Consider the following 21,219-nt stretch of genomic DNA (forward strand, 5'->3'; position numbering starts at 1 on the left):
TATAGTAGGTGATGTCGGGACGGGAAAAAGTACATTTTGCAAAATGATGATTCAAAATTGGTGTTAGGCCATTACTGCAGAGGGAAGTTGTACTAACAAGCCTGAAACCCCCAGGAAGTATTGTTTTAAATGTATAAATGATGATCAACGATTAGCTGAAAACGATGAAAATATCAACGAGATGAGAAAGATTTTCTTTTCTTCGTGCCCTTACAGAGAATGTCAGGATATGGCGATATTACTGAAATGATCAAAGCAATTGTCACCGCAGCTGATCTCGCATCCACTGGTTTGATAGACAGAATGTTTGAGCAGGAATCTGAACGTTGTCTCATCGTAGAAGATGGTTTGGATGAATGGATTCCTCCGAAAGTATCTGTCTTACAACATGTCAGCTATGGTCTACCAAAGAGAAGCAAGGCAAAGCATGCCATTCTCGTTACACTTTCTCGCCCGTCAGCGAAAAGACTTTTAAACATAAAGTCTTCTGAATACGATCAAAAAGTGGAATTATTAGGAATAAATAAGAAATCTATTACCGATTTCATTAAAACCTACTTGTCAAAGTTTCCCAAGACAGATCTGTTTTATGAAGCATTCATGGAAAAAACAAGGACGGCAAAACTTAAACATCTAGAAAAAACACCCCTGCTTTTGCAGCAACTGGTATGGTTATACTGCACTGGAAATGATATTGGAAAATCTGTCAGTGATACATACTGTCATATTGTAAATATCATGCTTGGCTGGTCGCAAAAAAGAGATGAGGGCGAAGACATGGATGGGGATCAGATTGACATGACGAAACAAGATGAGCATATGCAGCTGCCTAGACTGTTACAGAAATTTCCAAGATGTGAAGCAAACAAACGATTTCTACTCCTGTTAGCGAAAGTTGCATATGCCGCATTGACTTCAGAAATTGGATCTAGCACATTCGGTCGATTAGATCTCCAACAGAGAGGAATTCCAAAAGACGTCATAACTGCACTCATATGGTTTGGTATTCTCATAGAAAATAACTGTTTTGATCGTACTAAAGAAAATACTCAGTTGGAATTCATTCACATATCTTATCTCGAGTTTTTTGCAGCTATATATGTTTCAAGCCATTATAAGGAAAATCAGCGTTCAAAACTTCCAAAGACCAATTTGCAGGACCTCTTTCAGAAGTGTAAATCTGCTGCTGACGTCCTACAGTTATCAAATGTACTCAAACGGATTAGTGAGTTATCTCCATTTCTACTACCAGAATTATCAAAATCAGTCTCAGATATCGTAAATGTGGACGAAAGTGTTACCAGGTTCAGAAACTACCTGTCACCGTTCGACCAGTATCGCAGTGTATCACGTGAGATTCAGTGTCTGATACTCGATTGTCTATCGGAGTGTGATACAGATGGTCAACAGATGGTCAATCTTTGTGATGTTACCATATACAACCGTACAAAGGAGTCCTTTCTGCAAAGGATAATACCGGATAATGTAGTATCTCTGTATGTATTTAGTATCTCAAATGTAGAAGTATGTAGATGGATTGCACGACTGAAACGACTTCAATATTTGTACATTGGTCCAAGTCTGTTATCGCATAATGGGATGGTATTAGTATCCTCCTTAATACAAGAAGCACCTTTAAAATATCTTTCATTGTACTCTGTAAGATGTAACTGTTGTCATGATCATGAAATAAATCTTTCAAACATTGATCAGCTACAGAAACTTGATCTTGGAATCGGTAACAGTACAAGCGTGACAATTCATAATATAAATACTAAACATCTTGAAACAGATGATTTCAATATATTGGATCTTCGGTTACATGCCCCCAATCTGGCGGAACTTTACACTGGATATACTAGCCTTCATATAAATACAACGAACAGGTGAATTTTGTGGTACAAACTTTACAGCAACTACGGAAACTCAAGTTAGAGAGGGTATATATTTCTGACAGTGCTTTCATTGTAACACCCGGAATGAGAAACTTCCAATACATTGAGCTATTGCATGCCGCAATGATCCCACAGACATGGTGTAGATTCGTCGATAGTCTTCTTACTCTCCAACAATCTGTGCAGGTGGATATATTAGAACATGTGACTTTGGGCGTATTAACAAGAAACAGACGTAACTATGTTAGTAGGAATACAACCATGTTTGAAGTGATAGAAGACAGCCGTAACACTTTCTATTTTAAGACCAAAATGTAATTGCGTCCTATTTTTGCATTCAAAACGTTTTTAAATCTGCGAATATTGAAACATTTACATTAAAATATTACATTATAATAATGAAATTATGTCTGATTGAACTTAAATCTGTATAGGTGAATGCATTAGGTTGTTTTATTTCGGAAAAAAACTGAAAGAAGGCGGACGTAACTACGTAGAAATAAATACTAAGATGTTTGAAATGATAGGAGAGGACTGCATCAGTTTTAAATTTAGGACAAAGAAAAAATTTTATCATACTATTTTCATCGAACCTGTTGAAATCTGCTACGTTAAAACATTACAGTATGATAATCAAACTATCTCTGATGAAACTTTGTGTGAGCTACTATAGCAGTGCCATAATTTTGATATATATTTAATATGTTGTTTTTAATAATCTGTATAGTGTCTTTAAACATTCACAGCTGACAAATCAGACAGGGGTCTTTAATGTTCATGCATAGGTATTTTTAGACTTGTTTACTTGGTTACTTAGCTAGTCATATTGTCGCATTAGTTGAAAAGTGTGATCACATGACTTAGTGGTTCTGTGCAGAACATATTGATGACAGCTAGTCACATGTATTTTTGTGAGCTGTCATAAGTTTGATTGATTTTAAAGATTTGTTGGGATTGTTGCCTAGATTGATTTGTTTAAATGCTGTTTCTTGAATAGCGGTTTTATTCATCCTGTGCACGTTCTTAGAACTGTCATTCTTGAACTGGCACTAGATTTTGTAATGGCTGATCTGCGAACTGCCGCTACATTCTTTTAACACTTTGCGACCCATGTGGTTCTGGGACGATCTATGTATGAAAAGAAAACCACTGCCTTACCCTTGCATGATCGTAAGAGGCAACTAATAGGGTCTTAACACTTGGTTTTGCTGTAACTCTGCGATTCCAGCAGGTATGCAAATTTTGATTCCATACATCATGTTTTTATTTCGATGTAAATGAGATGTGAAACCAAAACCTATACTGTGTTGGTGTGCCGTAAAACACAAATAAATAAATTTAACATTTTGCATGACAGTTCTGATCTTAACTTTACAACACAGTTAATACAGTTACTACCAGTTTATAATATATGATATGTTTAGGTTCTGCCAGATATATTGACCACTAGGCTGAGTAATGTTTTACCATTGAGAACTATGTATTTTATATGTTTTAAAGGACACCTTGTAGTGTATTTATTTGTAATATACATGAAAATATATGTGATTACGTGATTAATTAATGGGTGATATGCAGGCTCCATAACCTCATGATGAGCTATACTGGTGACTTATATCCGTACACATTTATTTTGTTTGGTTTAACGTCGCACCGACACATTTATAGACCATATAGCGACTTTATATCCGTACACAAAAGGCTTGTTGGTATCAAGTATACTATTGAGCAAACTTCCGTGCACATTTGGCTCAAATCTGACTAATACTGGTCCGATTTATCTCTACGCATACACTTACTGGTGAATTATGATGGTAAACTATATCCGTACACATACGGCTCACTGGTGAGCTCTACTAGTAAGTTATATATGTACACATAAGGCTCACTGGTGAGCTAGAGTCTACTAGTAAGCTATATATGTACACATAAGGCTCACTGGTGAGCTCTACTAGTAAGCTATGTTCACATAAGGCTCACTGATTAATTGTACTGATAGACTATCCGTACACAAAAGACGCCCTGGTGAGCTATACTAGTGGGCTATATCCGTACACAAAAGACTAAGCTATATCGGTACACAGAAGGCTCATTTCAGTTTCCACAATTATGATATTGACTTTTGGTTTCACTGTTTTCATCATTGTAACATCGACATTGATCTTTTCACCATCATGGTATCAACTTTCATTTACACGGTTTCCACTATTATCATTGTGATATCGACTTTTATCTACACCGTTGCGATTTTTACCATCGTGATCTCAACTATGGTATAGACCGTTTCGCTTTTCACCATCGTAAAATCAACATTCATCTTCACCGTTTCGACTTTTACCATCGTTGCTTTCAACTTTGTTCTACACCTTTTTGACTTTCGCTATCGTGATATCAACTTTGATCTACACCGTTTCTGTTTTCACCATCGTAATATCAGTTTTCATCTAAACCGTTTCGACTTTAACCATCGTTGCTATCAGCTTTCGACTTCCGCCATTATTGATACCAGCTTTGATCTACACCGTTTCGACTTTCACCATTGTGGTATCAGCTTTGATCTACATGGTTTCGACTTCTGCCATCGTTGAAATCAACTTTGATCTACACCGTTTCGACTTTAAACGTCGCCGTATCAACTTTTGTCTACACCGTTTCGACTTTAACCTTAGTTGATATCAACCTTGATGTACACCGTTTCGAGTTTCACCATCGTTGATATCAACTTTGTTCTTCATCGTTTTGACTTGCACTATCGTGATATCAGCTTTGATCTACACCATTTTGACTTTCACCGTAGTGGATATCAACATGATCTGTACCGTTTTGACTTTCACAATCTTGGCATCAACTTTGATCTAAACCATTTCGACTTTCAACGTCGTGGTATCAACTCTGATCTACACCGTTTCGACTTTCCCCTTAGTTGATATCAGCTTTGATGTAATTCGTTTCGAGTTTCACCATCGTGGATATCAACTTTGTTCTACATCGTTTTGACTCCCTATCGTGATATCAACTTTTGTTACACCGTTTCGACTTCCACCGTCGTTGATATCAACTTTTATCTACACCGTTTCGACTTTCAACATCGTGGTAGCAACTCTGATCCACACAATTTATACTTTCACCGTAGTGGATATCAACTAGATCTTCACCGTTTTGACATTCACCATCTTTGATATCAACTTTGATATCACCATCGTGATATAAGCTTTCATTTACACCGTTTTGATTTTCAACATCGTGGTATCGACTTTCACCATCGGGATATTAACTTTGATCTACACCGTTTCGACTTTCAATGTCGTGGTATCAACTTTGATCTACACCGTTTCGACTTTCACCGTAGTTGATATCAACTTTGATATACACCGTTTCGACTTTCACCATCGTTGATATCAACTTTGTTCTACATCTCTTTTACTTTTACTATCGCGATATCAACTTTGATTCACACAGTTTCGACTTTCACCATCGTTGATATCAACTTTTATCTACACCATTTCGACCTTCACTATAGTTGATCTCAACTTTGATCTGCACCGTTTCGATTTTCACCATCTTTGATATCAACTTTGTTTTACATCTTTTTGACTTTTGCTATCGTGATATCAATTTTGATCCACATAGTTTCGACTTTCACCATCGTTGATATCAACTTTTATCTACACTCTTGCGGCTTTCAGCATCGTGATATCAACTTTGATTTACACCATTTCGACCTTCACCGTAGTTGATCTCAACTTTGATCTGCACCGTTTCGACTTTCACCAGCTTTGATATCAACTTTGTTCTACACCGTTTTGACTTTCACCATCGTGATATCAACTTTCATCTACACCGTTTCGGCTCACACCATTGTCGATATCGACCTTTATCTTCACTGTTTCAACTTTCCACATCGTGATATCGACATTGTTTTTTAGCTCACCTGTCACGAAGTTGTTGTGACCGCTTGATGTCCGTCGTGCGTAGTGCGTCGTGCGTAGTGCGTCGTCCGTCGTCCGTCAACAATTTCTAAAAAAATCTTCTTCTTGAAAACCAAAGGGCAGAATTACATCAAACTTCACAGGAATGATTCTGGGGTGGCCCCCTTTCAAAATTATTCAAAGAATTGAATTCCATGCAGAACTCTGGTTGCCATGGCAACCGAAAGGAAAAACTTTAAAAATCTTCTTCTCAAAAACCAGAAGCTTAGATATTTGGTGTGAAGCATTGCCTAGTGGACCTCTACCAAGTTTGTTCAAGTCATGACCACGGAGTCAAAATTGACCCCACCCCAGGGGTCACTTGATTTTACATAGGAAAATCTTAAAAAATCTTCTTCTCAAAAACCAGAAGGCCTAGAGCTTAGATATTTAACATGTAGCATTGCCTAGTAGACCTCTACTAAAATTATTCAAATCATGACCCTGGGGTCAAAATTGATCCCGCCCCAGGGGCCACTTGATTTTACATAGGGAAATCTTCAAAAAAATTCTAAAAATAAACCAGAAGGCCTAGAGCTTAGATATTTCACATGTAGCATTGCCTAGTGGACCTCTACAAAATTTGTTCAAATCATGAACCCCGGGGTCAAAATTGACCCTGCCCCAGGTGTCACTTGATTTTACATAGGAAAATCTTCAAAAAATTTCTAAAAATAAACCAGAAGGCCTAGAGCTTAGATACTTGACATGCAGCATTGCCTAGTAGACCTCTACAAAATTTGTTCAAATCATGACCCCGGGTCAAAACTGACCCCGCCCCAGCGGTCACTTGATTTTACATAGGAAAATCTTCAAAAAAATTCTAAAAATAAACCAGAAGGCCTAGATCTTAGATATTTGACATGTAGCATTGCCTAGTAGACTTCTACAATATTTGTTCAAATCATGACCCCCGGGGTCAAATTGACCCCGCCCCATAGGGTTACTTGATTATTTATTATTTAAGTCTTGCAGGGTAAGGAATAGTCATGCTAGTACAAAAATGCAGCATTTGAGCCTAGGACCCTCAAACTTGGTATAGAAATTGGCCCTGACTAGTACGTGAGCCATAGGTCAAAAGGGACTGTTAAAAGAAAATATTTATCCTGATGATATTTAATGTGTATGCCTATGTGATTAAAAGAAAATATTTATCCTGATGATATTTAATGTGTATGCCTATGTGATCTATGTCAAAACTTGATCTTTATCATAAAGAGCAATGGTACTCAGGTGAGCGATATAGGGCCATCATGGCCCCCTTGTTATAGTTTTGTTTCCAACTATCTTGATAGCGACTTCAAGCCTTATTGTTTTTAGTTTCATCATTGTGATTTCGCCATCCTTTTTCTATCATAGAGTGACTCGAAGCCTACTTACACGTAACGTCTTTTTCGAAATGATTATAACAGCCTTCTAAGTACAAAGATGTGTATTATAACAATTTCATACTCAGCTCTTCAGTTTTCAATGAAACACCTCTTACCTGAATGCTTCAAAACTGACTATATATTCTCCCCCAAGAGAGTTTCTTCTTAAAAACAAGTTATGATAAAAATGTTTGCTACATGTGTTGGAATGCAATACAATTATAACAATTTGATCAAAGAAAATAATATTTTATCTATGTATAATACAGTGTGATATGTCAACTAATTTTTGATGATTTTACCGTTTTATGTCTCACTAAACATTTGTGTCAGTGATGCAAAGGAAAATCATTATCAAATATGCTTAGCCCTTACCATTCTATTATGAACTTGTCCATCTTTCAATTTGGACAGTACCATTAACTATTATGCACGAGAAATGATACAGCAGAAAAAAACGGATAAATTATTAATATATAGAAGTGTAGACATGAATTGACAATTAAATGAAAGAAGAAATAAAACAAAATTGCAAGCATCAAAGGCATTAACGGATATTATATTAAAAAACTTTGATATATAAAATTCTGCTGCTATAAAAACGTTTACCAAACTGCAGCTAATCTAAGACAATATCTACATCAAGTAGCACAAACACATAGATAAAACAGTTACGAAGAAAAACAGTAAGAAGAAAATGGAACAAACTTTTCACAACCTAACCAGGTGTTGAATATAAACATAAAATGTACGAAAAATTTTTAATATATCATTTCATTGCTATCGATCTATTTTTCAAAATACAACGCACTACCTAATGCATTTAAACATGCACAAACAAATAACAAACTTAGAAACTTCAAGGGAAGAACGTAGTCGTGTAAGATGTTTCCTGTCTGACAGTGCGGATAGAAATAATTCTGAGAAACATTTCTTTATTTTATCAAGAGCACATAACTTGTTAGTGGTCGTGATCTGTGACCAAAGAAAATATTCTGAACTTCTTACATTCAAAAGAAATTCAAAAGAAATAACGCAAAACTATGTTATTTAAGGATGACTACCCGTAATAGGCCTCAATTTCACCAAAAGCGTACATACAACTTGATAATGTAAGCTTTGAAAATGTCAAACGATAGAAATAAATTCATATTGACAAGTTATGTAGTGACAGAAGTTCTCAAAAAATTCCTTTAGATTACCTCCCCTGACAATTTTGGTTTTTCATGAGTTATCGCCCCTGAAAACTAGAAAAAAAGAATTTTCTCCTTTTTCCTACGGGGAATTTTAGATTTCTTCTTGATATTTGTATCAGAATCATATAATACAGCTTTCTACCGCAAAATTTTCTCGAAACTCAAGCTCAGATATTCATAATCAAAGAAATTATATATTTCCCATAGGCATCAATGTTAACTTCAATACCGATTTTCTCACCACAAAATGATAAAATTTGAAAAACACCTCGGTGAAACGTTTTTAATTTCAAATGTCTTTAAAGTGACCAAATTTCATTCAAATATTACCATCCAGTTACAAGATACGAAATATGGTTATTACACCATGTTATCCTTAATAAAAAAATGTACTGAAGGAGCAGAAAAATGGTTTTAAAATTCCATAATGCCTTTAATTTTATATTCAAAACATCAGTCGCTGTCCAAACAGAGAATAAGCGTATTTAAAGAGAAAGATAAACGCATATCAATATCGCAGCTAGAGAGATAAAGGGAGGTAATACAAATAATGGATTCAATAATAGTTTTTTTTTTCTGTGTCAATAAAAGATTCAAACTTCAAATAGATAAGAAGACATTTATATATTCCATGTTTGTAGAAAACATATGGATTAAAATATGTGAAATAAGAAATCAAATTTAACACATATGATCAAGACTCTGTTTTTTATTACATCTAATTAAAAGACTCAGTCAAACAAGGTCTGATATTTATTTTGGTTGCATTCCACAGGAATATCACAATAGCAGTCTTCAAAAGTCCCTTTATACTTTGATCCAGTGTGGTTATACGTTTTTGTCCCTTTCAGATTATGGAGTTATTCAATGTCTGTGAAACAAAAATTCACTTAAGCCAATGCTAAGTGGGGCATTTGCACTTTTCATCACTGTTTATGAACAGGCTGATACTATTATCAATATTGTGCTTGCATTTTTTGCCTTAAAAGGAGCTTTCAAATTAAGATCTACAGAATAATTACAAATAGTCTCTTCTTTTAAGACATCAATAATGGACATATTTCATGGAAGATTTGAGCGCTTTATTATTACGAACATTCGATCATGTTCGCAATGCGTCTTATTTCACTTGAATGACATGTTCATATATTCAACGTATCTAAATTAAGTACAAAATCGGATATAGCCCTATTTATATCCTTCAAAACAATAATATTTTCTTAGACATCGTCAGAATAAACCAAACCAAACTCGAGTCCTGATTAATCTTTTCATTCAAAACAAAGTCGTTTTGACACATTCTGAAATCAAAATAACTAATTATTGATGAAACTTTGTTCATCATGGTCTAGACTGGAAAATGCGTTACCCAAATAAATCACTGCAACTGATGAGGAATAAAAACTGAAAACATATATTTATGGCAGGAAACATTCATTACGCAGAATCGGAAGTGTTTGTTATATAAATTATACTTACGTCAAACTGTTTAATTGGTTGTGATTAACATCCTTACAATCTATGCAATCCAACTGCATCCATTACAAAACCATGGATCTATATATATCAATAAAAGTTGCAAAAACACAAGGAAATAAACACAAGAAACAAATCATTTTGACATACTTACTCGTATATTCATAAATCATGGGCAACACAGTGGTCCGTACCAGTTACAAACGAAACAAGCAAAGGCAAGCTACGACATGGGTGTCTGAAAGAAAGGCAATGCATATTTGCACCACAAAATCTTATCGTATTTCTGGCTGGATTTTTAACGTTTCTCTTATATATAAAATGTTATATCATTAAAGAAGAGTGTGCTAATGAATTCTATCCCATATATCATATCATGAACGGTGTCAAAGGTTCGGGGTCATTTGCTCTACAGTAATTGTAGCTATATTTGACATACTTTAGTGGTATCATAAAATTGTTGCAATCAAAGTTATTTTATGTGTCTGCATTACCCATCCTTATCTAGTTGTCATTATTTTGAGGTTATTTACCCTTCAAACATTTTTTATCCAGAATAATTATAGGTTATTAACTTTGTATCGGGAAAAATGAACGAGTTCTTCAGCGGAAATACTGTGTGATTTAGGAACGCACTATTCTTCCGCTGAAGAACGAGTGCATATTTCCCGATGCGAAGATAATAACCTTTTTATTAAATACGCATCTACACGTATAAATATAATATATAAAGTAGTAAATATCATATATATGTTCAATAGCCTGAATAAGATTGACAATAATGAACTAAATAGAAAGAAATAGTGCAACAACACATACTGAATTACGTCACGCACCCGATATGAAATTCAGGTGTCAGTGTATGGAAAAATGTACCAATGTAACCTAATGGGGAATAGAAACGAGTATGTGATAAGAACATACACAAAGGGCGTGCACAACTGCCAGGAGTGGATTGGTAAAACAATTTGTTATAACGTTTGAATTTCAGTCAAAACGAAAGAAAGTTTTCCTTCGTATATAAATAATATCAAAATGGAGGAGAATGTAAATTATCTTAGCTTATTGAATGGCTTAGATAAATATTATCGCATCTTTTCTGCCAAAAACAAGTTTTATATGTAAACTTAAAAATCTTAGTCATTGCAGTGCATCTCAATCCATTATATGAACATATCAGGCCGTCCCGGTGATCATTTCTCAGAATATGTACTGTTAAAAGCAAGTATCATTCTAGTATTTTACGTATTTCAAATATATGTGATCTATTTCAGTATGCAAGAACTGAGTAACTTAAATGATAAAACTTCAACATTTTCGACTAAATGAGTGCCAATATTGTACATATAGTAGAATTTGCCGTTACAGTACATGCTGTAACTATAAATAAAGAAATAACCATTCTAAATGTATTCGTATTTTTAAAAATTCATCATTCCAACATGAAAATGACTGTAACTTTCAACAATATCCATCAATATTCAAACTTTTGACAGATATTAGAAAAAACTATTATCGGTAATAGGAATTAACAAGGAATTAATATATTTTATGCTCTTAACAAACAATGTGGCAGCCGCATTTAGCAAAGGCATTATGAGCCTTTTACCAATTTCCAACGCAGCATATAAAATGTTAATAAAAGGTATTTGTCTCTAACTGAAAGTATGTACACTTTTCTCTTCACCAGAGTTCAGCATTCCTAATACAGTTATATGAAATCGGTACATTTTTTCTTGGAAAATAATTATGCTTTTAACGAAATATGTTTGGTTATATTTTATTTCACTTCTGAAATGTATCCTTTTTTATTAGACACACCAGCTTGTCCGAATATATGCTTTAAAATTATTCTGTCAATTACAGAAAACCTTCTCTAATAAAGTCATAAATAGTGTTTAAGTGTTACTTGATATGTTTATAAGCACTAAGTAATGTTAAATAATGCCAGGTCATGGCTGTTATGCCCCACATCAGTTACATTTTTAAAATTCTTCTTTTCTGTCTTCTAACTTTTAAGCATTATTTAGAGAAGTTTGTAGTTCTGTTATATATATATATATAAATTTGTTTTATACAAACAAACTGAATAATTTGAATAATAATGAAACTCATGCAAAATAGATCTCAGGGTTGAAAAAAATATTAATGGTTTAGTATCTAAAGTCTGACCTTACAGTTTCAGCTCGAGTATGATAATGAAACTTTATTTGTCATTTATATATAGATAATGTTTTTAAAATCAAATTATAAAATGAAAGCTATTTTCACGTGATTATTTCATACTGATGGTAAGTCTCAATTGAAATTTAATCTTGAAGTTCTAGCAAAATATGCTATAAAATTTCAATATCAAGCGCAGGTGAGACCGAAATGAGTTTTGTAAGTATGTGACCTGATTATTTGAAAGTTTACGCAAGAAACGTCTAACTGTTTTATTTGAAAAGGTTGGTTGCGAATACATGTTCCAAATATATATTTTTATAGAAATCTTCATGTAAGAAGACGACAAGCCCAACAACTTAGCTCAATAGAGAGAGCAAAGATCTACAGATCGCGGGGTGGTCGTGAGTTCGATCCTCGGGTGGGGTGTATGTTCTCCGTGACAATTTGATAAAGGACATTGCGTCTGAAATCATTCCTTCTCCGCCTCTGTGTGGGAAGATGGCAGTTACTTGCGGAGAGCAGGTTTGTGCTGGTACAGAATTCAGGAACACTGGTTCCATAACCGAGTTACATAACTGAAATACTGTTGAAAATGGTGTTACACCCAAACAGACAATCAAACCCACATTATCACGCCAAGTTGCATCATTACAAACAATAAGGTGTCTGTGTTGTTTTTTATTTGTAAGCAGAACAGTTTCGATATGTCCTCATCAGATAATATTATTTCATCTATAAGCACATATGTCTATAACTATTACATATTAACCTTATATTGTTTTGATGATTTTTTTTTCAACTGGATAGATTCTATTTGGAAAGTGGCTGGACGAAAATTATTCATCTTTGGAAAATGAATATGTCCATACATAGGATTTCTATTCACAAAGAGATATTTAGTATTCTAAATATTGCTTCTTATAAACGGGCTTTCTTAATTTTGAATATTCATTTGAAACTTGTTCATCAGATATGATGTAATATTCAAATTTTGAATTTTTCAAATTATTCTCGAGTGTCAAACTGTATGGTGAAAAGTTTTGATACAGTTATTTATTTGTTCTAAAACTGAAACTGTTCCGGTCATTTTTTAACACTTCAAATAAGGTTGCATTTCTGTTTACGTAGTTACGTCCCTCTCCGTCTATTTCTGCACAATTAGGACAATATGCTGTATTCAACTGCACAGACTGTTGAAGAGAAAGAAGACTATCTACGAATCTAAACCATGTCTGTATGCTCATTCTAACTTCCCATAATACAATGAGTTCAAGGTTTTTCATCACTGGTTTTACCACAAGCAAATTTTCACCAATATCTACCTTCTCTAATTTCAATTTCCTTAGTTTCTGTAAGGTATGAACCACAGAAGCCACTTGTTTATTGTATTTACAATAATCAAAGAGAGTATGTCCAAGGCAAAGTTCCGCCAGATTGACAGCATTTAACAGAAGGCCAATATATGATATACTGGAAGAGTCCAAACGCACTATTTCAAGAGGTTTAGTATTTATGTTTGAAATGAACACTCTTTTGCAGCCTGTAAGCTCAAGTTTCTGAATCTGGTCATTTTTGGAAAGATCAATTTCATGACCATCACAGTCACAGTAGTTGCATCCTAATGAGCACAATGAAAGCTTTTTTAATGGTACTTCACCTATTAATGAAGCAATCGATGCCATCTCACTATGCGCCATCCGACTAAAACCAATGTATATATATTGTAGAAGTTTCAGCTGTGAAACCCATCTCCATACTTGCCCATCAGCTGCGAGATACTGTATATTAAGAGATAACACATTCTTCTGTATTATTCTTTGTAGAAAGGACATTTGTGCAGTGTAGTCTAAGATAACATCACGAAGAGTGATCATCGGCTGATTATCTGGATCACATTCACATAGGCAATTGAATATCAGATACTGAATCTGATCTGATACATGGCCAAGCCTGCTTAACATACACTCTGACAGAGAGTTTCTGTACCTGAACATTCTGTCGTCCCCACTTACAATGTCTGAGACTAATTTGGACAGTTCTGATAGTAGGAATGGAGATAATCCACAAATCATTTTAAGCACATTTGATAACTGTAGAACGTCGCCAGCAGATTTACATGTTTGGATTAGGTCCTGCAAATGGGTTCTTTGAAGTACTGAACACTGTTGTGTTTCATCAAATTGTATTGAAATATGCACAGCAGCGAAAAACTCAAGGTAAGACACGTGAATGAACTCCAGTTGAGTATTTTCTTGAGTGGGATCAAAACAAGTATTTTCTACCAGAATACCAAACCTAATGAGTGAAGTTATGCACTCTTTTGACACACCTCTCTTTTGAAGATATGTTCGGCCGAATGTGCTTGAACGCATGTCCGACGTTAATGCTTCGAATGCAACTCTAGCTAACGGTAGTAGAAATTGCTTGTTTGCCTCGCATCTTGGAAATCTCTGTAAAGGTTTAGGTAGCTGCATATCTTTCTCCTGGTTTGCTACGTCAACCTGATATTGATCATTGTCTTCTCCCTCTTCTTTTTTATGAGCCCAGCCAAGCATGATATTCAAGATATGAATATATGTATCGCTAACAGATATTCCAACCTCATTTCCGGAACCGTATAACCATACGAGTTGTTGTAAGAGGAGAGGCGTGTTCTCGAGCGGTTCATAGTTTGCCATTTTTAATTTCTTCATGAATGACCAATATGACAAATCTGTATTATTGAATTTTGACAGGTATTTTTCAATGAAATACTGAACAGAGTTTATTCCTACTAATACCACTTTTAGATCGTATTCAGAAGACTTCATGTTTAGAATTCCCTTTGCTGACGGCCGGGAAAGTGTAACGAGTCTGGCATGTTTTGCTCTGTCTCTAGCAGGTACACCATAACTGGTATGTTGTAAAACAGATGCATTTCTTGGAGGAGTCCATTCATCCAATCCATCAGCTACGATGAAACAACGTTCCGATTCTTGCTCAAGAAGTCTGTCTATGAGGTAATTTGGAGCAAGATCAGCATTTGCGGTAATCGCTTTGATCATTTCAGTAATATCAGCAAGTCCTGACATTCTCTGTAAGGGCACGAAGAAAAGAAATTCGTAGTTTTTCATCTCGTTGATATTTTCGTCGTTAACTGCTAACCATTGCATTAAATATGCAGAATCCGATTCGTCAGGGTCTTCAGACTTGTCATTAGGGTTGTCTTCATTGACGGCGGAGCACCAATTTTGAATCATCATTTTGGCAAATGTGCTTTTTCCTGTACCAGCATTACCTAAAATATAGATTGTTTTATGCTGCTTCTCACAATTTGTTTGAAATATATCTCGATATTGGTGTACTGTTCTGGTATTTGGTATGTCCAGTGAGTTTTCTGTTGGTGTTGATTCATATGTGTTTATGTTACCTTCAATAACCATTTCCGGAGTTACATATACTTCTTTTATGTTGATAAAGTCGTTTTGCAATTTAAGCGGTGAAATAGATGTTTTTACGTAATGATTCTGGTACATTGTCACCAACTTTTTCTGCAGTACTATAAAAGAAACACAAATTGACAGCATTAATGTTTAACAGCAACAAGTTATTGTTTAATCCGAACGTTACAGTCAGAATAAAACATGTATTTTATGATATTATGGCCTTGGGCAAAGTAAACACATATATTTAGATACACAATATCACTATGGCACCTCACGTAAAGTCCAACCATTCTGGGTACATTCCTTAGATAAGATATTCTGTAAGTTTTAAATTATGCTTGTTTCCTTGTTAAAATATACAGAAGATATACATTTTACTGAATAGTTTTTAATCAGTGTAATAAAATTGTAACCAGGAAAAGAATATACTTTTTTTCATCGCAAGATGAAACTACAGACATGTTTAATACGGAAAAATGATATACTTCAAATAACTATTTGTCTTAAAAGATGCAAACATTACTTAAACAGAATAAGAAAATAATTATAGGAATATGAAAATATGTTTAAACGTTATTAACATTTCAACTCCATTAACAGTTTTCATTAAAAATGAGGCAAAACATACCGCGCGGATTTTCAGTGCATGAATATGAATGTGTTATAAGCACCCACTTCGATATTTATATTTCTATTTGAATGTACACATTGTAATACCAAAGTCATGACCAGATAATGTTGAAAATGAGCCTAACGGAAATAAAAAAATATTGTATAAATAGTCTCTACTGAATTATTGTGTGAACTCTAAACCAGTAACAGAACACTTATAATTATAATATATCCAATTTATATCTTTTCAAACAATGATGGCAATTTAAATAAAAAACCTGTACTAATAAATTCCGAAATGAAACTGTAATAAACAGGACATTATAAGCTTTTACCGATCAAGTGTATACACAAGTACCTTGCTTTCCTTTAACATAGTCTAACTGTTTCTGGCGATTTTGGAGTATACTTTCAAGCTTGTCAACTTTGCTCTCCAGTAATGAAAGCCGCTGAAAAGTAACTATTAAAGTGATTGTTTCTAGAAATACGTGTCTTTAAATATGATACATGTACACCTATCTTAAACAAACTATCGATCGTGAAAATGTGACAAGTAAAACGTGTAAAGAAAATAGGTTTTAACATTTTATATCAAAAGTAATAAAACTCAATGGAATTTGCTTAACAACTTCTATTCCGCAAAATTTTAAATGCTATTTTAAAGACACAGAAACACAAGTTCACCTGTTTTGAAACAGAACTCTCTAACTCAAGCCGGTCTAATCTTTCGTACACACTATGTTTATCAAATTCTTGCAGGGTGTCTTGTAGAGCTAGTTGTGTTTTATTTTTAATATCGTCTACAGCTTCTATTTGTTTCTTGCCAATGTCATCTTTTACCTCTTCGATTGCGTCTGTTACTTCTTTTTGTTTCTTTACAATGTCATCTTTTGCATCTTGAATCGTTCGTTTCAGTTCCTCTGACTTGTTGGTAATGGAGGCAAGAGCATCTCTGCACACTTCGGTCTCGTCGTGTGTAGTAATGATAAAGCTCTCCTGTTTTAACTAAAAACATAGTGACAAATTACAATTATGTGACTTTGAAGACTACAAAGAAGAAAACAGTTAACGTTAAATTTGTGAAGAAGTTTAGACAATACGGATACGAATAACAATCAATGTAACATCTTGATCACCTACTAGGGATAATTTAAGAGAAAAGTTTTAATGCAGGGTATATGCTAAAGGGATATCTTAAAAAGTAAAGGCTTTGTTTTCAATTCAGTCATTTAATCATGTCAATATCTTAAGGAGTCACACATTACGTAATACCTGTTTCAGTTTGAAGACAGCTTTTTTGGCATCATGTCTTACTTTCAACTCTTTTTCGTCTTCAAGAATTGCTATAATTTCATCTATACATTTATCCAATACGGTATCTTCCATCTCCATGGTTGGTGAATGGAATAATTCATTTCTTCTTTGTATAGTCTGGTGATACAAATAAGAGCAGTCTGTAGGCTGTATCAGTATGTACAGTAAACATAAAGCTTTATCACTCAAGGCCAGGTTGTGATACGAAAATTATGACTAGCTTCAAAGTCAGGGTAATATTTTAACACTAAAGTCAAATCATTCCGTGACACTAATGTCAAGATCACGCTAAGACACTTAAGCAATTATTAGGATGTGACACTAAAGACAAGATCACACAGTGACACTAAAGTCAAGATCAGACTGCGACTCTAATTTCAAGACCATTCTATACTATTAAAGTGACAACGTTGGGACACAAATGCCAAGATCAAACCGTCACCCTAAAATCAAGAAAAGGATATGATACTTTAGTCAAGTTCAAACTGTGGCATCTAGGTTAAGAACATTCTCTGACACTCAGGTCAAGATCACTCTGTGATACTTAGTCCATGATAAGATTGTGCCACTAATGTAAGGTCAGGTTGTGACGCCAAATTAAATGTCAGGATGTGACACTACAGTCAAGCCACAGTCATGAAACGGCAGTGCCACTTAGGTCCTGTGTAAGGCGATATATATTTAAAGTCATATCAAAGTTTAACACAGTTCAACTATATCTCAATTAAGAAATAATGTATAGAAAAACTGTGTTTGTTTTAACGTTATTAATACATGGAAAAAGGTTATATGTCCGCGGAAAGATTTCACATGCGCGTTTAACTGATTTTTAGTGTATTAACTTAGGTAAAACACGATTTTGCTATACATTATTTCGGTAATCTAGAACAGTAGATAAAATAATATAGTAGCGCTCTTTTTTTGGTCGCAAAAAAAACATGGAAGTCATCGCACGTTAACATGTCGTCACTTTAGCGTTAGCGTGTTTTAACAGAAACAAGCATATTAGAATAATTATTAAGGACGTCAAGAATGTCTTATCAGTTATGATAAGCTGTGTCCATTACTTTTGTTGCCATCGGTTAACCGAAACATTCTATGCACAAAATGGTTGAACTAGCACTGCAGTTTTAAAATTTCAAGACAATACCATTCCTGTTCATTATTCTAAAGATATATATTTGCTGACTAGTTCATTATTTTGTTTCCATTCTTACTTATCTGTGAGAGCACTGAAAATAGTTAATAATTAAAAGTACCAGACTTAGGCAATATGAACTGTCGTAACTTAATAAACAATTATTGTAATATTTAATATGTGTAAAAGATATGTTTATTTGAAGCATATGAATGTTTGCTTCTAAAGGATTCATTAGGTGACCATATATGATGTTTTTTACAGTAAATACAAGTGGACATAGACAGAATGATGACAATGTATCATACAATCTTTTGAAAAAGCATGTGAAGTAAGCATTAATTATAAATAAAACTTTTGCTCCTAAGGTTTCCTACTCTCAATGTTTTCGGTATACAATTGTTTAAGATGCCATTCTTATTTTTTATATCGGGAATCTGAACTCGACTGATTAGCGCTTGTTTTGTTTTTATCGGGTTTAACAATATTGGACATAATGGCCACTTCAATTATCGTCTTTGTGAAAATTCTTCCGGATTATTTAAATGGGTGAACTACAAAACTATTATTCAAGATACTTACGAGAAAATGCATCTAAAGTAATTTGAACGCGAAATGTGTTAAGACAAGTGAATATAATTAAAACCTGTTTAAAAATGTCGCTCCCATTAATGTTGTCTGAAAAGTGTGCCTGAAGATTGATGTTGTTGATAAATATATGAATCAGCCCTGGAGTGTCAATATCAGCTGCCTTTGTCTTGTCAGAATATCCCGGTGCATTGATGAAACATTTGGCGACCTCCCATGGATCTATACACCATTTTTGTATCTCTGTATTTTTCCAGTTTGGAGTGGGTGGTGTGGATCCATGGCCTTTAAGTATGTCTTCCATTATCATGTCACATACTTTATATGGACACGCCTGCTTCTTTGGATGGACGCAGTTACAGTTGGACTGACTCCATGGACACTTGTTTCTACCTGTAACAGGTTCCTTCTCACATTTATGTAATGGTCGCAAGTTTCTTAAACAACACTGGTTACAGGTGAAGCCAGGTGTGTGACTGACAACGGTAAGAATTCGAGTGTGTTCTTGTTGAACCACTTCATCAGCAAATCCTTCTATACCTTCTTTTAGATATTTATATGCCAGTCCACCTCTCACCCAGTTTCTGTATTTTTTCTTTTCTAATTCACTTTGATGATCCATGGCTCTTCCTATTATCCAACTTTCGTTTTCGGTGCATTTCTCTGGAAGAATAATATTGATAATTATCCGTTTTAATCTGTATGATATAAATAAGAAGAAAAAGTTACAATCAAACAAATACCGTCTGAAGGCTAAATTTAATTGCTTAAAACGAGTGACAACTTACGTTTAACAGCCTAATATCAATTCTGGTTCAAGTTTCGTTATTAAACTGTTACAATAAAAACTGGATAGCTTTGTTTAAGTTACAATCAACAGCTGCCAGTATCATAATAATGAAAAATGTCACGTGAAAGTGATCTTACCTTGATACTTGTACTCAACACTTACAAGGTATGCGCCATATTTGTAGTGTAGATATACAGGTAAAATTATTCAGGTATAACGGTTATTCAAATTGTTAACAGCGCCAAATATCTTAATATGTTTTACACTAGACGATATTTTATTCAAAATAGAGTGTTATAGTGGACGCAATTTGACCCGGATGGTTGACCGTTGCATTATAATACATAAAAAAGCACAACCTATTATTGAAAAGGAGTGTATGTAAAAGACGAGCTGCACGAGAAAAAGGAAATATAAATTTGTGTAAATATAAATTAGTGTATTTGAAAGTTTTAACTGATCAAATGTAAATATATATACTTTGATACTGCACTGTATACAAACTAATTCCATATAAATATGCACGGCTACCCTAAGCACCCCTGATTTCTACAATGAAATAATCGATATGAATAATCAGCCTAAGGTCAAGTTGCGACTACTATATAATTACCATCACGAAATACAAAAGAATACAGCTATTTTGTGGTGTCTTTTGAATCTAATAATCAATAATGAAGTGAAGAATAAGTAATGTAATATTTACCTTGCCATTTTACGATTCGTCTAACCACAGTGAAGTTGTTTATCAAAGGTAGGTAACTGGATGTAGTATGCACGTACGTAGTATAAATGAAATGCAGATAAAGTGCAGGCTTTACATACACTTACGTTATAAAATAAAGCTGATTTACATGCCCAGCACATCTGAATGTCCTCAGAGCAAACTGTTTCACTTTTTCATGAAGATCATACATAAACGTAAAAACCAAACACTTTTGTTACGGTTAAATCATTACTTTCATACTAAAATTTCCTGTTGATGCCGCCAACCCTAAAAGTATAGAGAGCTAGTAAAAGTTTAGAAAATAGTATAGAAATGTTACTAGGGTCATGTTTTTGTGTACACGTTTGATTCTTATTTTATATATGGACTTGGAAAACATTGTACTACACAATTTGATAAAGGTAAATAAAACTGCCATTATCATTAATAGCCAATAACGTTTCACGCTGATCAGCCTTTCTGTAAGTTCTTCTGCACAAAGCTGACTGGTTCCAGTACTAATTAGAACGGTGCAGTGTAACTATTTATAATTTAGTTTTCACTATTTCTCATTA

At 34.2% G+C, this 21,219-nt stretch overlaps 1 protein-coding gene across 1 annotated transcript; it reads right to left on the reverse strand.

Moving 5' to 3' along the window:
• Positions 1-11,959: 11,959 nt before the first annotated feature.
• LOC123548695 (uncharacterized) lies at positions 11,960-20,750 on the reverse strand. Its single transcript, XM_045336178.2, has 6 exons — positions 20,645-20,750; positions 19,207-19,811; positions 17,381-17,539; positions 16,793-17,113; positions 16,467-16,557; positions 11,960-15,609 (listed from the first exon to the last, which is right to left on the reverse strand). Exons 2-6 carry the CDS (start codon positions 19,768-19,770, stop codon positions 13,121-13,123), a joined length of 3,624 nt encoding a protein of 1,207 aa, XP_045192113.2. The 5' UTR covers positions 19,771-19,811; positions 20,645-20,750; the 3' UTR covers positions 11,960-13,120.
• Positions 20,751-21,219: the final 469 nt, after the last annotated feature.

The sequence above is a fragment of the Mercenaria mercenaria genome, chromosome 6, assembly GCF_021730395.1.
Source record: "Mercenaria mercenaria strain notata chromosome 6, MADL_Memer_1, whole genome shotgun sequence".
Lineage (NCBI taxonomy): Eukaryota > Metazoa > Mollusca > Bivalvia > Venerida > Veneridae > Mercenaria > Mercenaria mercenaria.